This window comes from Danio rerio, chromosome 20 (genome assembly GCF_052040795.2).
Source record: "Danio rerio strain M-AB ecotype USA chromosome 20, GRCz13ab, whole genome shotgun sequence".
NCBI lineage: Eukaryota > Metazoa > Chordata > Actinopteri > Cypriniformes > Danionidae > Danio > Danio rerio.
Window position 1 is genome coordinate 58,350,506 of NC_141040.1, and position 18,508 is coordinate 58,369,013.

Here is an 18,508-nt window from a genome sequence, read left to right on the forward strand (position 1 = left end):
TCTCTCTCTCTCTCTCTGCGCAGACAGACAGACACACATAAATAAAATAAACATTTCACCTCTAAAGTGCATCAGAGCCACCGGCTGAAAGGGCCCGTTTGCGCTGGGAGCATCCAGAACCATCCTGGCCTCGTCTTTAGAGCATGTCAACATCTAAAAGTCCAAACGGTTCGGGCTAAATCGAGCTGCTAGCCTCCATTTTAGCACAAGCACTCTCAGCAGAAAATGAAGCTCTGCTGCTGGAGGGAAGCAGCCAGGCAGTGATGTCACCCAGCAAAAGGAGGCTGTCGATTGGCTGAAAGATGTCATGTGATCTGAACCAGAAGAGGGCTGAGTGGGGAGGCTGCTGATTGGCTGGAGGGGGCTCTGGGGGGCGGGACATGTGGATTTGATTGGCTGACACATGCAGAGTTTTAATGGGACATTTTAAATTGATAGCTGCTGTAAATATATCAGAACTCAATGTTTGACTGGTGAAATGCATTGCCAAAAGCTTCATTTATTCAACTATTTAGATTTTATTTTAATAATTAATAGTCAAAAACACACTGTACCAATTGCAACTTGCCAAAAATTATTAAAACATTAAGTAAAGACCAAGTTTTACTCAAATAGACATAAAAACATCAAAGCTCAATGTCTGATTGGTGAAATGCATTGCTAAAATCTTCATTTATTCAACTTTAAAGGTGATTTTCTCAATATTTACATTTTATTTTAACAGTTAATAATCAAAAACACACTGTACTGATTTATCTTCAATGCCAAAAATCACTAGAGTATTAAGTAAAGACCAAGTTTCATGAAAACATATATCAAATATCAAAACTCAATGTTTGATTAGTAAAACAACCATGGCTAAGGGTTTAATTTGATCAACTTTTGGCTGAAACATGCAAAGTTTTTATAGGATATTTTATTTATTGATGAATTTGTAAATTAGCTGCTGTAAAAATATAAAAACTCGATGTTTAATTCGTGAAATGCATTGATAAAAGCTTCATTTATTTAACTTTTATCAATATTAAAACATTTTAAATAGTCAAAAACACCCTGTACCAAGTTTTCTTTTATGCCAAAAATCATTACAATACTAAGTAAAGAATAAGTGTTATTAAAACATTGATTAATATGAAAGCTCAATGTTTGATTAGTGAAATGCATTGCTAAAAGCTTCATTTAATTAACTGTAAAGTTGATTTTCTCAATATTTGGATTGCATTTTATTGTCAATAATCAAAAACACACTGTAGAAATTTTTATTCAATGTCAAAAAATCATTCATATATTAAGTAAAGAATAAGTTTCATTTAAATATTGATCAAATATCAAAACTCAATGGTGGATTAGTGAAACAATCATGACTAATAGCCTAATTTGATCAACTTTTGGCTGATACACGCAGAGTTTGTATAGGATATTTTAGTTATTGATGAGTTTGTAAATTAGCTGCAGTAAATATAGCAAAACTTAATGTTTGATTAGTGAAGTGTATTGATAAAAGCTTCATTTATTCAATTATGAAGTTGATTTTCCTCAATATTTCGATTTTTTATAGTCAATAGTCAAAAACACACTGTACTGATTTATCTTCAATGCCAAAATCGCTAAAATATTAAGTAAAGAAGACCAATTTTCATTAAAATATATATCAAATATCAAAACTCAATGGTTGATTAGTAAAATGGTTTAATTTAATCAACTTTTGGCTGACACATGCAGAGTTTTTATGGGATATTTTATTTATTGAAAAAATAAGCTGCAGTAAATATATTAAATTTCAATGTTTGATTAGTGAAATGCATTGATAAAACCTTAATTTATTCAACTTTAGATTGTGTTTTATAGTCAATAATAGGGATGTAACGGTATCAGAATTTCACGGTATGATAATACCTCGGTATGAATGGCATGGTACAGTATTTATTGAATAATTTACAGGAAAAACAAAACTAATGAAAAGACTCGAAAAAAGTGCCAAAAGTGTTTATTTACCTTAGCACTGAACATATCAATGACATACAAATCAGCCGTCTATCTGTAAGTTTCGAAACAGGTACTTCAATTTTTCAATTTTAATAACAAAAAACTATTAAACCATATAAAAAAAAATAAAGTTTTAATTTAGTATTGTTGAAAACTCATCACATTCAACATTTAATCACTCACTCACTCAGATAGAGATGGGTTTTTTAAGGAAAATTATCATATAACTATAATCTGGTGAAAGCTGGGGTCTCTGGGCATGTCCCCTGCGACAGAAAAAAACCCTCTCATTTTAGCCAAGGTTGACAGCAGTGGGTAACGTTGTGCATTGTCTTTCCACCACTTGAGAGGACAAGCCATGAGTGAGATAGAGGTCTCTTTGAGGTCAAAGTCAACGTCTGCATCAATCTAACAAGTGTGCTGTGTTCTGCAGTCCCCATGACTGTTTTTAGTCGTATTCCCCAACTTATATTTCACCACAGTCTGGCAGTGCCTGCATACCAGTTTTTTTCTATGTCTGTCACCTTTTCTCCTTTTTCGTATCTTTTTGGAACGAAACCGAAATGCTTCCACACATCTGATTTAAAACTTGCTTTAGGTTCGATCATTTCCAGCTCTTTTTCTTCCCTGCAGCACACTCCATTTCCACATTACTGGATCTGTAGTGACAACAGACCGCGACGGATGATGGCCACGCCTAGGCTGATGGGAATTGTAGTTCCCGCTATCTCCCGTTCACTTCATTCGCCTGAGCAAACTTTTCTCAGAAATATAGTTTTATTGAGTCATGCGCCTACGCTAATATTGAAAGAAATGACTATTGCGGTATGACGGTATTTACAATATTGTTACATCCCTAGTCAATAATCAAAAACATTAGCGATTTTTCTTTAATGTCAAAAATCACTGGAGTATTAGGGAAAAACCAAGTTTCATTACAAACTTATATCAAATATCAAAGCTCAATGTTTGATTAGATCTCAATCTATCAATTTGATTAATTTATTTGATTAGATCTCAATCTATCAATTTTTTTAATAGTCAACAGTCAAAAACACACTATAGCAAGATTACTTTTAAGCCAAAAATCATTACAATACTAAGTAAAGACCAAGTTTCATTAAAACATCGATCAAATATCAAAACTCAATGATTGATTAGTGAAATGCATTGATAAAACCTTCATTTATTCCACGTTAGATTTTATTTTATAGTCAATAATCAAAAACACTAGCGATTTTTCTTTGATGCCAAAAATCACTAGAGTATTAGGTCAAAAACAAGTTTCATTACAAATATATATCAAATATCAAAGCCCAAAGTTTGATTAGTGAAATGCATTGATAAAAGCTTCATTTATTCAACTTTAAAGGTGATTTTCTCAATAATTACATTTACATGTTTTACATTTACATGTTACAATTACATGTTTTAATCCTCAAATTCATGCATTTCAGCCAAATATTCTCCAATCCTCAATGCAAAGACGCATCAATGAGGAGCTCATATTTTCAGCTTTCAGTTTAGGCAAAAATCTCAATCTTTAAAAATGTACATCATTTAAGGATTACTTTTGGTCAAGATTTTTCAACTTGTTTAAGGAATGTTTTTTAAAAAAAAACAGACTTAATTTTGGCGTATTATTTCCTAAAACAAGACAATATTGTCTAGCACATACTTCTTAATTTAGGAATTGTTAGATATTTGGAAAAAAAAATGGATGTGTTCCAGTGAAAAATGCAGAAATACGCCAGCAGTACGTCATACAGTATCTGCCGACTTCCTAATTCACAGGCTTTGTACGAGAAACGCCACATCTTGGCTTCACCTGAGCCGGAAACACAAGCGCTCTCCCACTGATGGTAAGCAAAGAGAAATGATGACATAACATTTCGAGACACAAATGCATGACAAACAGTCGCCGCAGAGAAACACTGACAGGAAAACCACATTTCAACACCTGCAGCTGCAGGAGAACAAGCAGGACTTCCAGATCCATCACACACACACACACACACACGCGCGCGCACACACACACCACCTACAAATCACACACTAAGGATACAATTATATAGGTCACACTTTACCATATGGTTCGATTACTTAACATTAGCTACTGTAACATTACTAAATGTATCATTCATTATTTGTTTCAGTATTTAGTCATCTTTGTGTACTAAAAATATAGCTGTTCAATAACGTACAGTGCATTCAAAACATTGCATTTTAATAATGTATTTGCATGAGTTTAATTTAACATTAACTACTATTTTAACACGACTCTCTGAAATACTTTACATTTACATTTTTGTAACTCTAAAATACCTCATTTAGGGCATGTTTTTTTTATATATAATAAATCCACAAGAGCGCGCTGTCCGCATTTTTGCAAATCTGAAATATGTTACTTTGGCTATGTTTTTTAATTTGTTTAAAACATCAAATCTGCTAGAGGGCGCTGTGCATATTTTCATGAATCTAAATACGTTACTTTGGGTATGTTTTGTTGTACTTTTCTGATGTCAAATCCACTAGAGTTCGCAGTCTACATTTTTGTGAATATAAAATATATTACTTTGGATACGTTTTGTTGTATGTTTCAGATTACAAATCCACTAGAGGGCGCTGTCTACATTTTTGCGAATATGAAATACGTTACTTTGGGTACGTTTTGTAGTACATTTCTGATGTCAAATCCACTAGAGGGCGCCGTCTACATTTTTGTGAATATAAAGTATAATATTTTGGGTACGTTTTGTTGTACGTTTCAGAATACAAATCCACTAGAGAGTGCCGTCTACATTTTTGTTATAATAAAATATATTACTTTGGGTACGTTTTGTAGTACATTTCTGATGTCAAATCCACTAGAGAGTGCCGTCTACATTTTTGTGAATATAAAATATAATATTTTGTGTACGTTTTGTTGTACGTTTCAGATTACAAATCCACTAGAGGGTGCTGTCTACATTTTTGCGAATATGAAATACGTTACTTTGGGTACATTTTGCTGTATGTTTCAGATTACAAATCCACTAGAGAGTGCCGTCTACATTTTTGTGAATATAAAATATAATATTTTGAGTACATTTTGTTGTATGTTTCAGATTACAAATCCACTAGAGGGCGCTGTCTACATTTTTGTGAATATAAAATATAATATTTTGTGTACGTTTTGTTGTATGTTTCACATTACAAATCCACTAGAGGGCGCTGTCTACATTTTTGCGAATATGAAATATGTTGCTTTGGGTACGTTTTGTTGTATGTTTCAGATTACAAAACCACAAGAGGATGCTGTCTACATTTTTGCGAATATGAAATATGTTACTCTGGGTATGTTTTGTTGTATGTATCAGATGCCAAATTCATGAGAGGGCGCTGTCTTTATTTTTGAGAATATAAAATATTTTACTTTGAGTACGTCCTGTTGTACGTTTCAGTTGACAAATCCCCTATAGGGTGCCGTATACATTTTTGTGAATATAATATATATTACTTTGGGTACGTTATGTTTTATGATTCAGATATCAAATCCACTGGAGGGCGCTGTCTACATTTTTGTGGATCTGAAACATGCTACTTTGGGTAGGTTCTGTTGCACATTCCAGGTGTGAAATCTATTAGAGGGCGCCGTCTACATTTTTGTGAATATAAAATATATTACTTTGGGTACGTTTTATTGTATGTTTCAGATTACAAATCCACAAGAGGGCGCTGTTTACATTTTTGAGAATCTAAAATACGTCGCTTAAGGTATGTTTTAATATTTTTTAAGTAATCCACTAGAGGGCGCTGTCTACATTTTTATGAATCTAAAATAAGTTTCTCAGGATACATTTTGTTGCGTTTCAGATAACAAATCCACTAGAGGACGCTGTCTACATTTTGTGCGAATTTAAAATATATAACTTAAGGTTTAATTTGCTTTAGGTTACAGGTAACGCATCTACTAGAAGGCGCTGTCTACATTTTTGCAAATCTGAAATACGTTACATAGGGTATGTTTTGATGTACATTTCAGGTGACAAATCCACTAGAGGGCGCTTTCTACAGTTTTGAACTCTGAAATATATAATTTAGGGCATTTTTTTGCTTCAAATATTAAATCCACAGAAGGGCACTGTCCACATTTGTACAAATCTGAAATATGTTACTTTGGGTATGTTATTTAATATTTTTAAAATATCAAATTCACAAGAGGGCGCTGTCTATATTTTAATGAATGTAAATATATTACTTTGGGAACGTTTTGCTTCGTGTTTCAGATAACAAATCCACTAGAGGATGCTGTCTACATTTTTGCGTATTTGAAATATGTTACTCTGGGTATGTTTATATTGTAGTTATCAGATGGCAAATTCATGAGAGGGCACAGCCTTTATTTTTGAGAATATAAAATATATTACTTTGGGTACGTTTTACCCAGAGATGGGTTGCGGCTAGAAGGGCATCTGCTGCGTAAAAACGTGCTGTTTAGGTTGGCGGTTCATTCCGCTGTGGCGACCCCAGATTAATAAATGAGTACGTTTTTTTGTACGTTTCAGTTGACAAATCCACTAGAGGGCGCCGTCTACATTTTTTAATGAATTTGAAATATGTTTCTCAGGATACGTTTTGTTGTGTTTCACATATCAAATCCACTAGATAGCGCTGTCAACATTTTTGCGAATTAAAAATATATTACTTGGGTTATGTTTTCTCTTTAGGTTTCAGGAGACAAATCCACTAGAGGGCGTGGTCTACATTTTTGCGAATATAATATATAATAATTTAGGTTCGTTTTGTTTTGTGTTTCAGATATCAAATCCACTAGATGGCGCTGTCAACATTTTTGCGAATTAAAAATATATTACTTGGGTTATGTTTTCTCTTTAGGTTTCAGGTGACAAATCCACTAGAGGGCGCTGTCCACATATTTGCGAATCTGAAATATGTCACTTAGATATGTTGTGCTGTAAGTTTCAGATGAGAAATCCACTAGAGGGCGCTGTCTACATTTGAGCGAAAACATTCATGGATAATGTTAATTTGTTTAGTTGTGTTTATTTGAAGTAAAATCCTATATTTGACATTAATATGCCCCAGTGAATATCATTAGTGTGAAAAGGATCAAGATTTTGTCATCATGCTGCCCCCTATTGTTTATTTCACTTTAATCAAATGTATGTTTAAGCATATTCGGCTAAAAAAAAAATCACCTATTTCATTATGTTGCAAATTTTCTGTGTGCATCTTACTGAGTTCAGATAATAAAAACTGAGCACATTTCAAAGTATTTTGCATATATATTTAGATAAAGCTCATTGAACTCTGTGCACATTCATGTCTGCTATCGTGTGGTCAGTTTAACAGCTTTAATGAGGTCACATGTGAGAAAATAAACACGAGAAGAGGAAGATAATGTGATGCGCAATGATTACACACACAACATCACGCTCACAAATGAGGAACTGAAAACAGCTTCTCATAACTATTTAGCTATACAGCTATTTATATTCTGTGCTCTATATTGAAGCATGGTATATTATTAACCCTTGTGTGTGCTGTTGGGTTGTTTTCATCCACTCTGGGCTGATTTTGAGTCTTACTTTGGCCACAACTTTCTCTGTGTTTCAGCAAATAGGATGATTTTTGCTGACAAAACTTACTTTGATGCATATTTTGGGAAAATGCTTACAATTTTTCATGAACTCAACAACACACGCTGGGCAGATTGACTCCCCTTTGGTGATGTTGGTGTTGTTTTTGCCCCATTGACTTCCATTATAATCAACGTTTTTGACTGGAAAGCCCTGACAGCATATATTCATGCATTCTTGAGTGCTGCTGGTGTTCACTGTTAAGAAGAAGAACAATTTGTAAGTGTATTTATGTTCCTGCTTTACTCCACTACAATCTCAAAGGTGAGACCTTTGCACACTTATCTTGATCTGTCTGAGAAACTCTAATGAATCCCTTCAGCTGTCAGTAGGGATGCAACCATTATAGGTTTTGGTTGTGCGATTATAGTCTGAGGAATAATCACGGTTATCACGATTATTATGCATGCATTCATTTCAATATACTACTAGTTAAGAAAAATCACATGAAAATTGCTTATATTTAAAACTGTTGTTTATTGCTGCTCAGTAACTAAATAATACCACACAAAACAATTAAATCAAAACAAACAATTGTCCATTTCGCTTTGGACTAAATACCAAGTGAAAAAAGTTTTGGCATTTAAACATAAGTAATAATTTTACACTGAAAATAAATGTCAATAATTAAAAGAAAAAAAGTAATAAATAAATAAATTTAAATAATTAAATTTAAAATAAATACAAATTAATTAATTAGTTTTAAATAAAATAAATTATAATAAATAAAAATTTAATTTAAATAAATCACTACCAATCTTTATTCTAATTAATCAAATGTAAATAAATAAAAAATTAAATAAATTTATAAAAAATATATAAATATATATAAATAAATTAAATTAAATAATTGAATTTAAAATATATTAATAAAGAAATTTTAAATATTTTTAAACAAATGAAATAATAAATAAATAAAATTTAAATAAATAAAATTAAAAATCAATCAATAAATGAATAAAAAAATAAGTAGTATTTGTCTAATGTAAATCTAAGTTACATAATAGCTAAGTATTTCCCTTTTACAGTGAAGAAATGTATTCAAAGGCTTCTGAACCTTTTGATCAACTATATAACAATAAGCTTAGTCTCTATTTCAGAGGTTGCCACAGCTGAATGAACCGCCAACTATTCCAGCATTCATTCATTTTCTTGTCAGCTTAGTCCCTTTATAAATCTGGGGTCTTCACAGCGGAATGAACCGCCAACTTATCCAGCACGTTTTTACGCAACGGATGCCCTTCCAGCCGCAACCTATCTCTGGGAAACATCCCAACACACATACATACATTCATACACACACACTCATACACTACAGACAATTTAGCCTACCCAATTCACCTGTACCACATGTCTTTGGACTGTGGGGGAAATCGGAGCACCCGGAGGAAACCCACGCGAACGCAGGGAGAACATGCACACTCCACACAGAAACGCAAACTAAGCCGAGCCGAGGTTCGAACCAGCGACCTTCTTGCTGTGAGGCGACAGCCCTACCTACTGCACCACTGCATCGCCACCTATTCCAGCATATTTTTTACAAAGCGGATGACTTTCCAGCAGCAACCCAGTAGTGGAAAACACACACACTCACTCATACACTACAGACAATTTAGCTTAGCCAATTCCCCTATAGCACATGTGTTTGGACTGTGGGGGAAACAGGAGCACCCGGAGGAAACACGGCGAGAACATGCAAACTCCACACAGAAACGCCAACTGACCCAGCCGGGACTCGAACCAGCAACCTTCATGACCCACCCAGCAACCTTCTTGAACCACTGAGCCACCGTGACGCCATAGTACAAATAACCAAATTTATTTTTCTTCCAAAATCACTTTCCTTTTTCACTTACGTTACTCGAAGTCCTGTGGGCGGGGCTAAATTACATTCACCAATAATCTCTCAGAAAGCTTTTCACGATCCAATCAGATCACAGTATTTGCTGTCTCTCGTACAAATGCACTTTTTTACACTGATGATGTTAGTCCTGTCTTCAATCTGCCGCTATGGTGATGCAAAGGCGTTTGTAACTCCACCCTTTATTAAGTCTCATTTGCATTTAAAGCGATCATCAACAAAACACCACAATCAAGATCAAAGCCTAAAGGGGTCAGTTTCAGAGAGTTAGAGAGCATTATGTCAAACTTCACTAAACTACACACTCAAGAGACAGCAGCGATGCATTTTAAAGGGACAGAATAGATGCTCTACAACAGATCAGGACGTGCTGGTTTTGTTCTCTTCTGTTCATCACTGACTGGAAACGCTGCTTTATTTGCAAATGTTTAATGCAATATTCCAGCATCTTCATATGGAAACTCAGCATAAATCATGTTCGGCGTCTCACCTGTGAAAACGGGCAGCTTCTGAAGCTCTCGGTTGTTGCTGAGGCTGAATCTGGAGGAGTTCGGACGCTTTTCTTTCTTGACTGGAGTCTGAGATCCAGACTGTTTACCCTTCAGCAGCTGTGTGGCCGGCGGGACGCTGTTCCCACCCTTCTTATTCGAAGCCTGCTGACAAAAAACAAAGGACATTTCACACTTTAACATCACCTCTCTAAAGAAAGAGCGCAGAAAACATCAGAGAAATGCAAAAACATTTCATGCATTTAAAAATTTTTTAGATTTTTTTATTTTATTTTTTTTTACATTTGACTGCTTACATTTGTGTGAAGCTGAAGTAGGGTTGTAACGGTATGAATTTTTTACGGTATGATAATCGTCTAAAACAATACCACGGTTTGACGGTTTCGCGGTATACGGTATGTTACAAATGTTACAAAATAATAGAACAGTGAAGCAAATTTGACTTTTTCCAAATAATATATTTTCAGTTACTATAAACAACACCACTTACAATGAACAAATAAAAAAATAAGAAAATAATAAATAATGTGTCAAAGTCCAAATAAAGTCCAAATAAACATGGTGCAAATCCTCAGTAAAAAATAGATATAAATATTTACTATACTATAAATAGTTACATAACGAAACTAGATTCAATATGGAACATCCTTAGGTTTTATGTGCCAGCATGGATATGGTTGTCTGTGGATATGGATTTGGATATGGTTGTCTGCAATGCAGACAAACAGCTGCACCTTCATTTGCGTCTTTTGAAAACAGCAAGAGCAGCAGTTCGTCTTTGCTGTGTCACTGTTTTGTCATGTTTCTGTGCTGCTGTGCATGCAAAAGTACTTAGTATAAGAATTATTTCATGCAAAACTTTTTTTTTGCCTTTTATTTAGCCGCGCATAAATGTATGCCTATCTCTCATTCTGTGTTGTTCAAAAAGCTTGGTCCACAAACAAAAGCGAAACCTATGCTTATTGGTTGTGATATAGCGAGTTTGAACCAATCTGGGCATGGAGGAGGGACAATGCATCAATGTATCATGTCTGATTTGTCCGGAGACACAGTGACGAGCGTTTCTTTGTCAAATCAGCGTTATCAAATTTTGATGACGTAACCGCACTGATTCCAGAGCCTCCGGAGCCGCGAATGTTATGTGATACAGCACTGGAAAGCTGAGATTCTCTTCTTTATGCCAATCTTTGAATTGTATGAATCGGATCAGCGGATCAAAAGTTATTAAACATTTAAGAGCAATACTTATTTTTAGCCGCGGGCGGCTGTCTCGGTCTTTAAGGGTTAAAACCGTTGATATGCAATTGTTCATGGTATGATAATCGTGCACGTTCAAATCGTGGTAGACCGTCATACCGGTATATTGTTACAACCCTAAGCTGAAGTATGCTACCTTGGGTATGTTCTGTTGTTTGTTTAAGATGCCAAATCTGCTAGAGGGCGCTGTCTCCATTTTTCAGAATTTAAAATATAATACTTTGAGCGCGATCTTTTTGGTATGTTTCCGGCAACAAATCCACTAGAGGGCGCTGACTACATTTTTATAAATCTGAAATACGTCACTTATGCCTAGTTCAGACTGCGTGATTTTAGCCCCGATTTTGGCTCGCCGACAGGTGTTGGGAAAATCGCCGACAAATGCCTGAAATCACAGGCAAATCGCTGCTCGTGCACGTGAGTGACAATCACACAGTATGAACTATCAAAGAGGCAATCTGAGAGAATCGCCGATGAGTCGCTTATGCCTGCGAGATATTTGGCGTGCTGAATATCTGGAGCTGTCGGCGATTCAAATCACGCCGTGTGAATTGAGTTTTGACTGAAAATAACATCAGCGATCGCCTACAGCCAATGAGAGAGCGGCATTCACTTGTGTGTGCGTGTGTGTATACCTGCTGCAGGCCAGTGGAGGTTTGACAGGACTCAGGAGCAACCGTGTCTGTTTGACGTTTTATACAGAAAGAAATTAGTTTATTATCAATGTTGAGGAGAAATGGCTAATTCCCTTTAAACCCAGGTGAGCAAACATGTACATGTTCTACCCCATTAAAGGCTTCTTTCTCATTATGTAGTTAATAACAAAAGATATACGACGTGTTTTTGGCTGTGAGACGTAGTTTGGACAAAGTTATTGGGGATTCTTTCTATAGTAAAGTCATGCAATGTGAAAGTCCCTGTCGCCGATCCATCTTGCAGTGTAAACAAAGCAGCGACGAAACGCTAGCACAGATAGTCAAGCAGTGTGAAAACATCTGTGACACGACTACTTTGAAAATCATGCAGTCTGAACTCGGCATTAGGGTGTGTTTTGATGTGCATTTCTGGTGATAAATCCACTAGAGGGCGCTGTCTACATTTTTATGAATCTGAAATGAGTCACTTTAGCCGCCTTTTACTGCACACAACGTTTGGACACGACTGCCGGAATACGCCCCCTTGTGGCAGTCGCACAGTATTTTCAGTGTTGTCATGCACCATGGGAGAGAAGCTGATTCCCTGTGTCCGAAATAAAGGAGGGCAAAAGCAAGAGCCTTTATTCTCTGTGCGACTACATGGATTAATGAAGGAATGAATACTAGAAACCGCTAAAATATTGGAGGGAATGTGAAGATAACATTAAATAATATACGTTTATTACTTTCTTACTTACATTTAAGAACAGAAATGGTTTTTTTTAATATAGACTTTTTTATAATTCCAAAAATAACCAAATAAAGTCCTATTTCTTATCTCGCGCACACGGACCTGCTTGTACAACACTGGAATACATCTCATCCGGTTGGCCGGTCGCAAACAGTCTAGTCGCAGGAGTTCAAATATTTTAACGGATCTGCAGCTCAATTCGGATCTGAATTTTCCGCATACAGAGATGATCGGAACTCCACGCAGCTCCCGGACTGCTCTCCATTGGAAATGAATGACTTCGGGTCTGTCGCTTGTCGTGTGCAGTGGAAAGGAGGCTTTAGGGCATGTTTTGATGTACATTTCAGGTGACAAATCCACTAGAGGACGCTGTCTACATTTCTGTGAATCTACAAGAGAGCTAAAGAAAAACTTTTTTATTTCTTTTTAGTAACAATTTACATTTCTTATTTATACAGTTAAAACAGTCGACAATGTACATATTAGACATAGATCATTTATACAGGTAAATGTCAGAATCATTCGCTTAAAATTAATTTCACTAATAATATTGTGATTTAATAATAGTAATATGAAAACGTTCAAACGATTTATTTACAATACAGTTTGTAAAGTATTATGTTCTGTCTTTTAGAACAGGGGTTCTCAAAGTGGGGATCAGGACCCCTCGAGGGGTCGCGGGACAATAAAGGAGGATCGCCTGGTGATTTAAAAAAATCGATTTATTATTATTAAATCATATAAAATGACCATATTTTATCCATGACCTACTGAAGAGAAAAAATATAGTCGTTTATAATTACTATATAGTTACTATAGTAGCTTATAGTTACTAGTTCTATTGGATTGCGACCCCAGTGGTAATTACATTATATTAAAGACACAGCAATAGCGTCAGATGCAGCAGATTGATTTTATAACACCAGGTTAAAGTTTCTTAACATTAAACGAAGAATATACCTGGGTGTATTGGTGTGTGTGTGACATTGCATGCAAGGTTTCTGTATTCATAACCAGGATATTGGGGGTCGCGAGTCACTGGCATCGTCATATTGGGGGTCGCAGGCTGAAAAGTTTGGGAACCTCTGTTTTAGAAGAGATATTATATGAGAGACTGCGTTTGTTTACCAAATAGGTGAATCTAATTGGATTTGCATTGCAAACATTAAATACAAGTTACAAATGTATTCTTTTTTATTTCATATATTAATGTTTTTGCGATGATATTCCTATTATCGTTCAGCATTAATTTGCAGATTTTTTGCAAAATTCTCTGCAAAAAAATGTCCGCAAGTTCCATCTAGCCCAAGCTATAAATAATCATTCCAATAATCATACATTAATTCTGACAGCAGGCTGAGTATAGATGAACAGTGTTTATCTGGGTGGAATGGATGAATAAAAACATACAAAAATCTACATATAAAAGGAAGCGTAAATCAACTACCTCTCTAAAATGTGCAAAAATCATGAATGAATCCCAGCAGAGCGTGCTTAATAATGCATTTCTGCAGGCAACCTTTAATCTGTGGCCAAATTTTAACTCAGCTTATCCATCAAAACATCCAGAATCATGACAACCATGAAACAATAATCTGCTCTAGAAAAACTCAAATAAAAGCAGTGTGTCTACTTCACCAAGACGTAAATAAAGCTATACACATTCATATTAATCAGTATCATTACAAATGATATGACATACAGATCAACTGTATATATTTATTTATATAAAAAAAGTACCTCATGTTCTGAATTCTCCTGTCCTGCAGTTTTACCCACTTTTGCTGATTTCGGAGAATCCTAAAAATAAAAGCAAACACATTAAAATCCTCATTTGCTTCTGGAATAAAGTGAAAGTAGTGATTTTATAATCATGTCTAGACTGACAGCTATCATTAGCAATCCGGTTTAATAACTCACATTAAAACACGACCCAAGACAGTAAAAATGCATTCAGTTTATATACTTTAATAGACATGTCGTACATTTAAGCTTACATTGTGAGGAAAACATGATATTTACACTAGAAATCACTAATAGCGGCTACCCTGCTAACAGGCTAAAGTTAGCGTCGCTACAAAAAACTGCATCTGCACAAAACAAACTCCTCATAAATACACACAGAGCGTTCGATTAAAGTCATAAAAGTGCTGTGTTTATCTCCTAGAGTTGTGAATGTGATAAAGTTTACAACTGTCTGCTGTTAAAGCCGGTTTCTGAGGTGAGGCTGGAGTTAGCACGCATGCTAAAGCTAAAGCTGAGGGCTGAAACTCCTCCGGCTGAAGAAAACAGGCTTATTTCTCCGGTTCCAAATGTTTGTTTTCTGCTTTTGAACACTCTGGAAGTCTTTCCTCACCTTGTCTTTTTTGGTTTTATTCGGCATGGCTCATCCGTCCGTGTGTGTGTGGAGCCGCTGTCAGTCAGTGTGTTTGTGTGTGTGTGATTGTGTGTGTGTGTTTAATCTCCTCACTTCAACTCATCATTCAGTATAATAACTGATATATTGAAGCTTCTCTTCATCTTTCACTCTCTGCTGCTCATAATACACTTCATGTGCAGTTTAATGCAGCGACTGACACTCAGCAGGGCTTTACAGATGACTGATTAGCCATTGAAGTCACAGTAATGAGTGTGTGCATGATATTAGATGTTTTCTGTGCTGCTTTACAGACTCGTGTGTGTCTCGTTTAAGTGTTTGAATTTTCCTCCGCTGCTGCTGCAGTGAATAATGTTATTATTTTGCTGCCATCTGCTGGACACTGTACATTAGAAACCTGGGTTTACCAGCCATAAGGGTTGGAAGTGTTGCTTTTGGAACATTACAACTGTTTAAAGGCCACTTTTTATGTAAAGATCACTTCTATAAGGGGTTTAAACCCACTTGTGTGGTAACCGTGTGTGAATAAATCCAGTTTCTAATAGGAAACATGAGTTAATTGTGTTTGTATATTATCACACTTGATGAGTGAAGCACTTTGATTGACATTCTCCCTTTGTACGTGTCATAAGAGAAGCAAAGTCCCGCCCACTAGTGCCCACCTCTCCCTCATTAGCATAAACAGCAGCCCTGAGTGAGAAGCAGCCGTCTGTCCGTTAGCCATTAGAGTGTTTGAGCTGCTGAAGATAACGTCAGCATAGACTCAGAGGATTATAGATGTGGAGTTTTAGATGAATAGCGCCAGGAGCGACATAGACTGACAGAAGCATCAAGCACACACTCACACCCGACCAGCACTCACAACACTGTCACTCACCTGGGAAATGGAGGCAACTTGAATGGTTTGTGAGCACAGTTAAGTGCACACAGCATGCCGTATCATCTGATTATTGTGGGAAATAATCCCAAAAGGCGACTGACTGTGTAAAGCCACATAGCAAAACAAGTTCAGCGGCTAATCAGCCGGAATCAGCTGTGGTGATGAGACAGCGTCCAGCGAGACCTAGCTGTCACTGAAGTGGCCACGCCCTTAATTATGCAGACTTAATAAAACTTACTAAAAATGAAACGGATGAGTTATAAAATAATTCACCTCTCACAATTGTCATGAAGGGTAAAATTAGCTTTATGAACCAAAGCCATCTTTTGTAGCAGGCTGTTACACATTTTGCAGTCAGAGAACAGTTTTCAGTTACTAGAACAGGAGTTTCAGTTACTTCCGTGTTGGCTTCACTAAGAAGAACGGGATGTTGCCGCTTGGTTTATTATTAGCCATGGCATAAAACTTTGCTACAATCTGGCAACCTGCAGCTTGACTTAATTTAGATGTGTGGTTATAATGTTTTCCTGAGGTATAATTGTTTGGTCCAATCTGGCAACCTGCAGCCTGATTTAAATAATCTCGTTTGTGTGTTTATATTATTTCCCATGGTGTAATTGTTTGGTTCAATCTGGCAACCTACAGCCTGTGTTAAATAACTTCTTTGTGCGTTTATTATTATTTCCCATGGTGTAATTGTTTGGTTCAATCTGGCAACCTACAGCCTGAGTTAAATAACTTCTATGTGTATTTATTATTATTTACCATGGTGTAATTGTTTCCCCCAATCTGGCAACCTCCAGCCTGAGTCAAATAACAGATATTTGTGTTTACTATTGATTCCAATAGCATAATTGTTTGCTCCAATTTGGCAACCTGCAGTCTGACTTAAATAACGTCTATGTGCATTTATTATTATTTCCCATGGTGTAATTGTCTGGTCCAATCTGGCAACCTGATTTAAATAACTTATGTGTGTTTATTATAATTTGCCGTGGTATAATTTTTTGCTTCAATCTGGCAACTTGCAGCCCGACTTAAATAACTTCTATGTGTGTTTATTATTTTTCCATCGGTATAATTTTTTCTACAATCTGGCAACCTGCTGCCCGATTTAAATAACTTCTATGTGTGTATATTATTTCCCATGGTATAATTGTTTGCTCCAATCTGGCAACCTGCAGTCTGACTTAAATAACTGCTCTGTGTTTATTATTATTTCTATCGGTATAATTGTTTGCTCCAATCTGGCAACCTGTAGCCTAAGTTAAATAACGTCTATGTGCATTTATTATTCTTTCACATGGTGTAATTGTGTGGTCCAATCTGGCAACCTGATTTAAATAATTTATATGTGTGTTTATTATTTTTTCCATCTGTATAATTTTTTCCTACAAGTTGGCAACCTGCAGCCAGACTTAAATAACTTCTATGTGTGTTTATTATAATTTCTATCAGTATAACCTTTTGCTCCAATCTGGCAACCTGCAGTCCGACTTAAATAACTTCTATTTGAGTATATTATTATTTCCCAAGGTCTGATTGTTTGCTCCAATCTGGCAACCTGCAGTCTAACTTAAATAATTTTTAAGTGTTTTTATTATTTCTATCAGTATAATTGTTTGCTCCAATCTGTCAACCTGCAGCCCGCCTTAATTAACCTTTCTGTGTGTTTATTATTTCCATCGGTATAATTGTTGCTCCAATCTGGCAACCTGCAGTCTGACTTAAATAAGTTCTTAGTGTGTTTATTATTATTTCCCATGGCATTATTGATTGCTTCAATCTGGCAACCTGTAGCCTGAGTTAAATAACGTTTATGTGCATTTTTTATTATTCCCCATGGTGTAATTGTGTGGTCCAATCTGGCAACCTGATTTAAATAACTTATGTGTGTTTATTATAATTTGCCGTGGTATAATTGTTTGCTTCAATCTGGCAACTTGCAGTCCGACTTAAATAACTTCTATGTGTGTTTATTATTTTTCCATCGGTATAATTTTTTTCTACAATCTGGCAACCTGCTGCCTGATTTAAATAACTTCTATGTGTGTATAATATTTCCCATGGTATAATTGTTTGCTCCAATCTGGCAACCTGCAGTCTGACTTAAATAACTGCTCTGTGTTTATTATTATTTCTATCGGTATAATTGTTTGCTCCAATCTGGCAACCTGTAGCCTAAGTTAAATAACGTCTATGTGCATTTATTATTCTTTCACATGGTGTAATTGTGTGGTCCAATCTGGCAACCTGATTTAAATAACTTATATGTGTGTTTATTATTTTTTCCATCTGTATAATTTTTTCCTACAGTCTGGCAACCTGCAGCCAGACTTAAATAACTTCTATGTGTGTTTATTATAATTTCTATCAGTATAACTGTTTGCTCCAATCTGGCAACCTGCAGTCCGACTTAAATAACTTCTATTTGAGTATATTATTATTTCCCAAGGTCTGATTGTTTGCTCCAATCTGGCAACCTGCAGTCTAACTTAAATAACTTTTAAGTGTGTTTATTATTTCCATCGGTATAATTGTTTGCTCCAATCTGTCAACCTGCAGCACGCCTAATTAACTTTTCTGTGTGTTATTATTTCCATCTGTATA

At 35.6% G+C, this 18,508-nt stretch overlaps 1 protein-coding gene and 1 long non-coding RNA gene across 3 annotated transcripts in view; both read right to left on the reverse strand.

The window, feature by feature from the left end:
• ppp2r5cb (protein phosphatase 2, regulatory subunit B', gamma b) overlaps positions 1-15,103 on the reverse strand; it is a 61,272-nt gene extending 46,169 nt beyond the window's left edge. Inside the window, 3 exon segments of one of the 2 annotated variants that reach the window (NM_001044821.3) lie at positions 9,980-10,145; positions 14,382-14,441; positions 14,998-15,103. In NM_001044821.3, coding sequence (NP_001038286.2) covers positions 9,980-10,145; positions 14,382-14,441; positions 14,998-15,024 — 253 coding nt within the window. In that variant the 5' untranslated portion in view covers positions 15,025-15,103. 2 annotated transcript variants of the gene reach the window in all.
• Positions 1-18,508, reverse strand: part of LOC147839513 (uncharacterized) — a 243,096-nt gene that overhangs the window by 55,097 nt on the left and 169,491 nt on the right. The gene's annotated exons all lie outside the window — the stretch shown is intronic.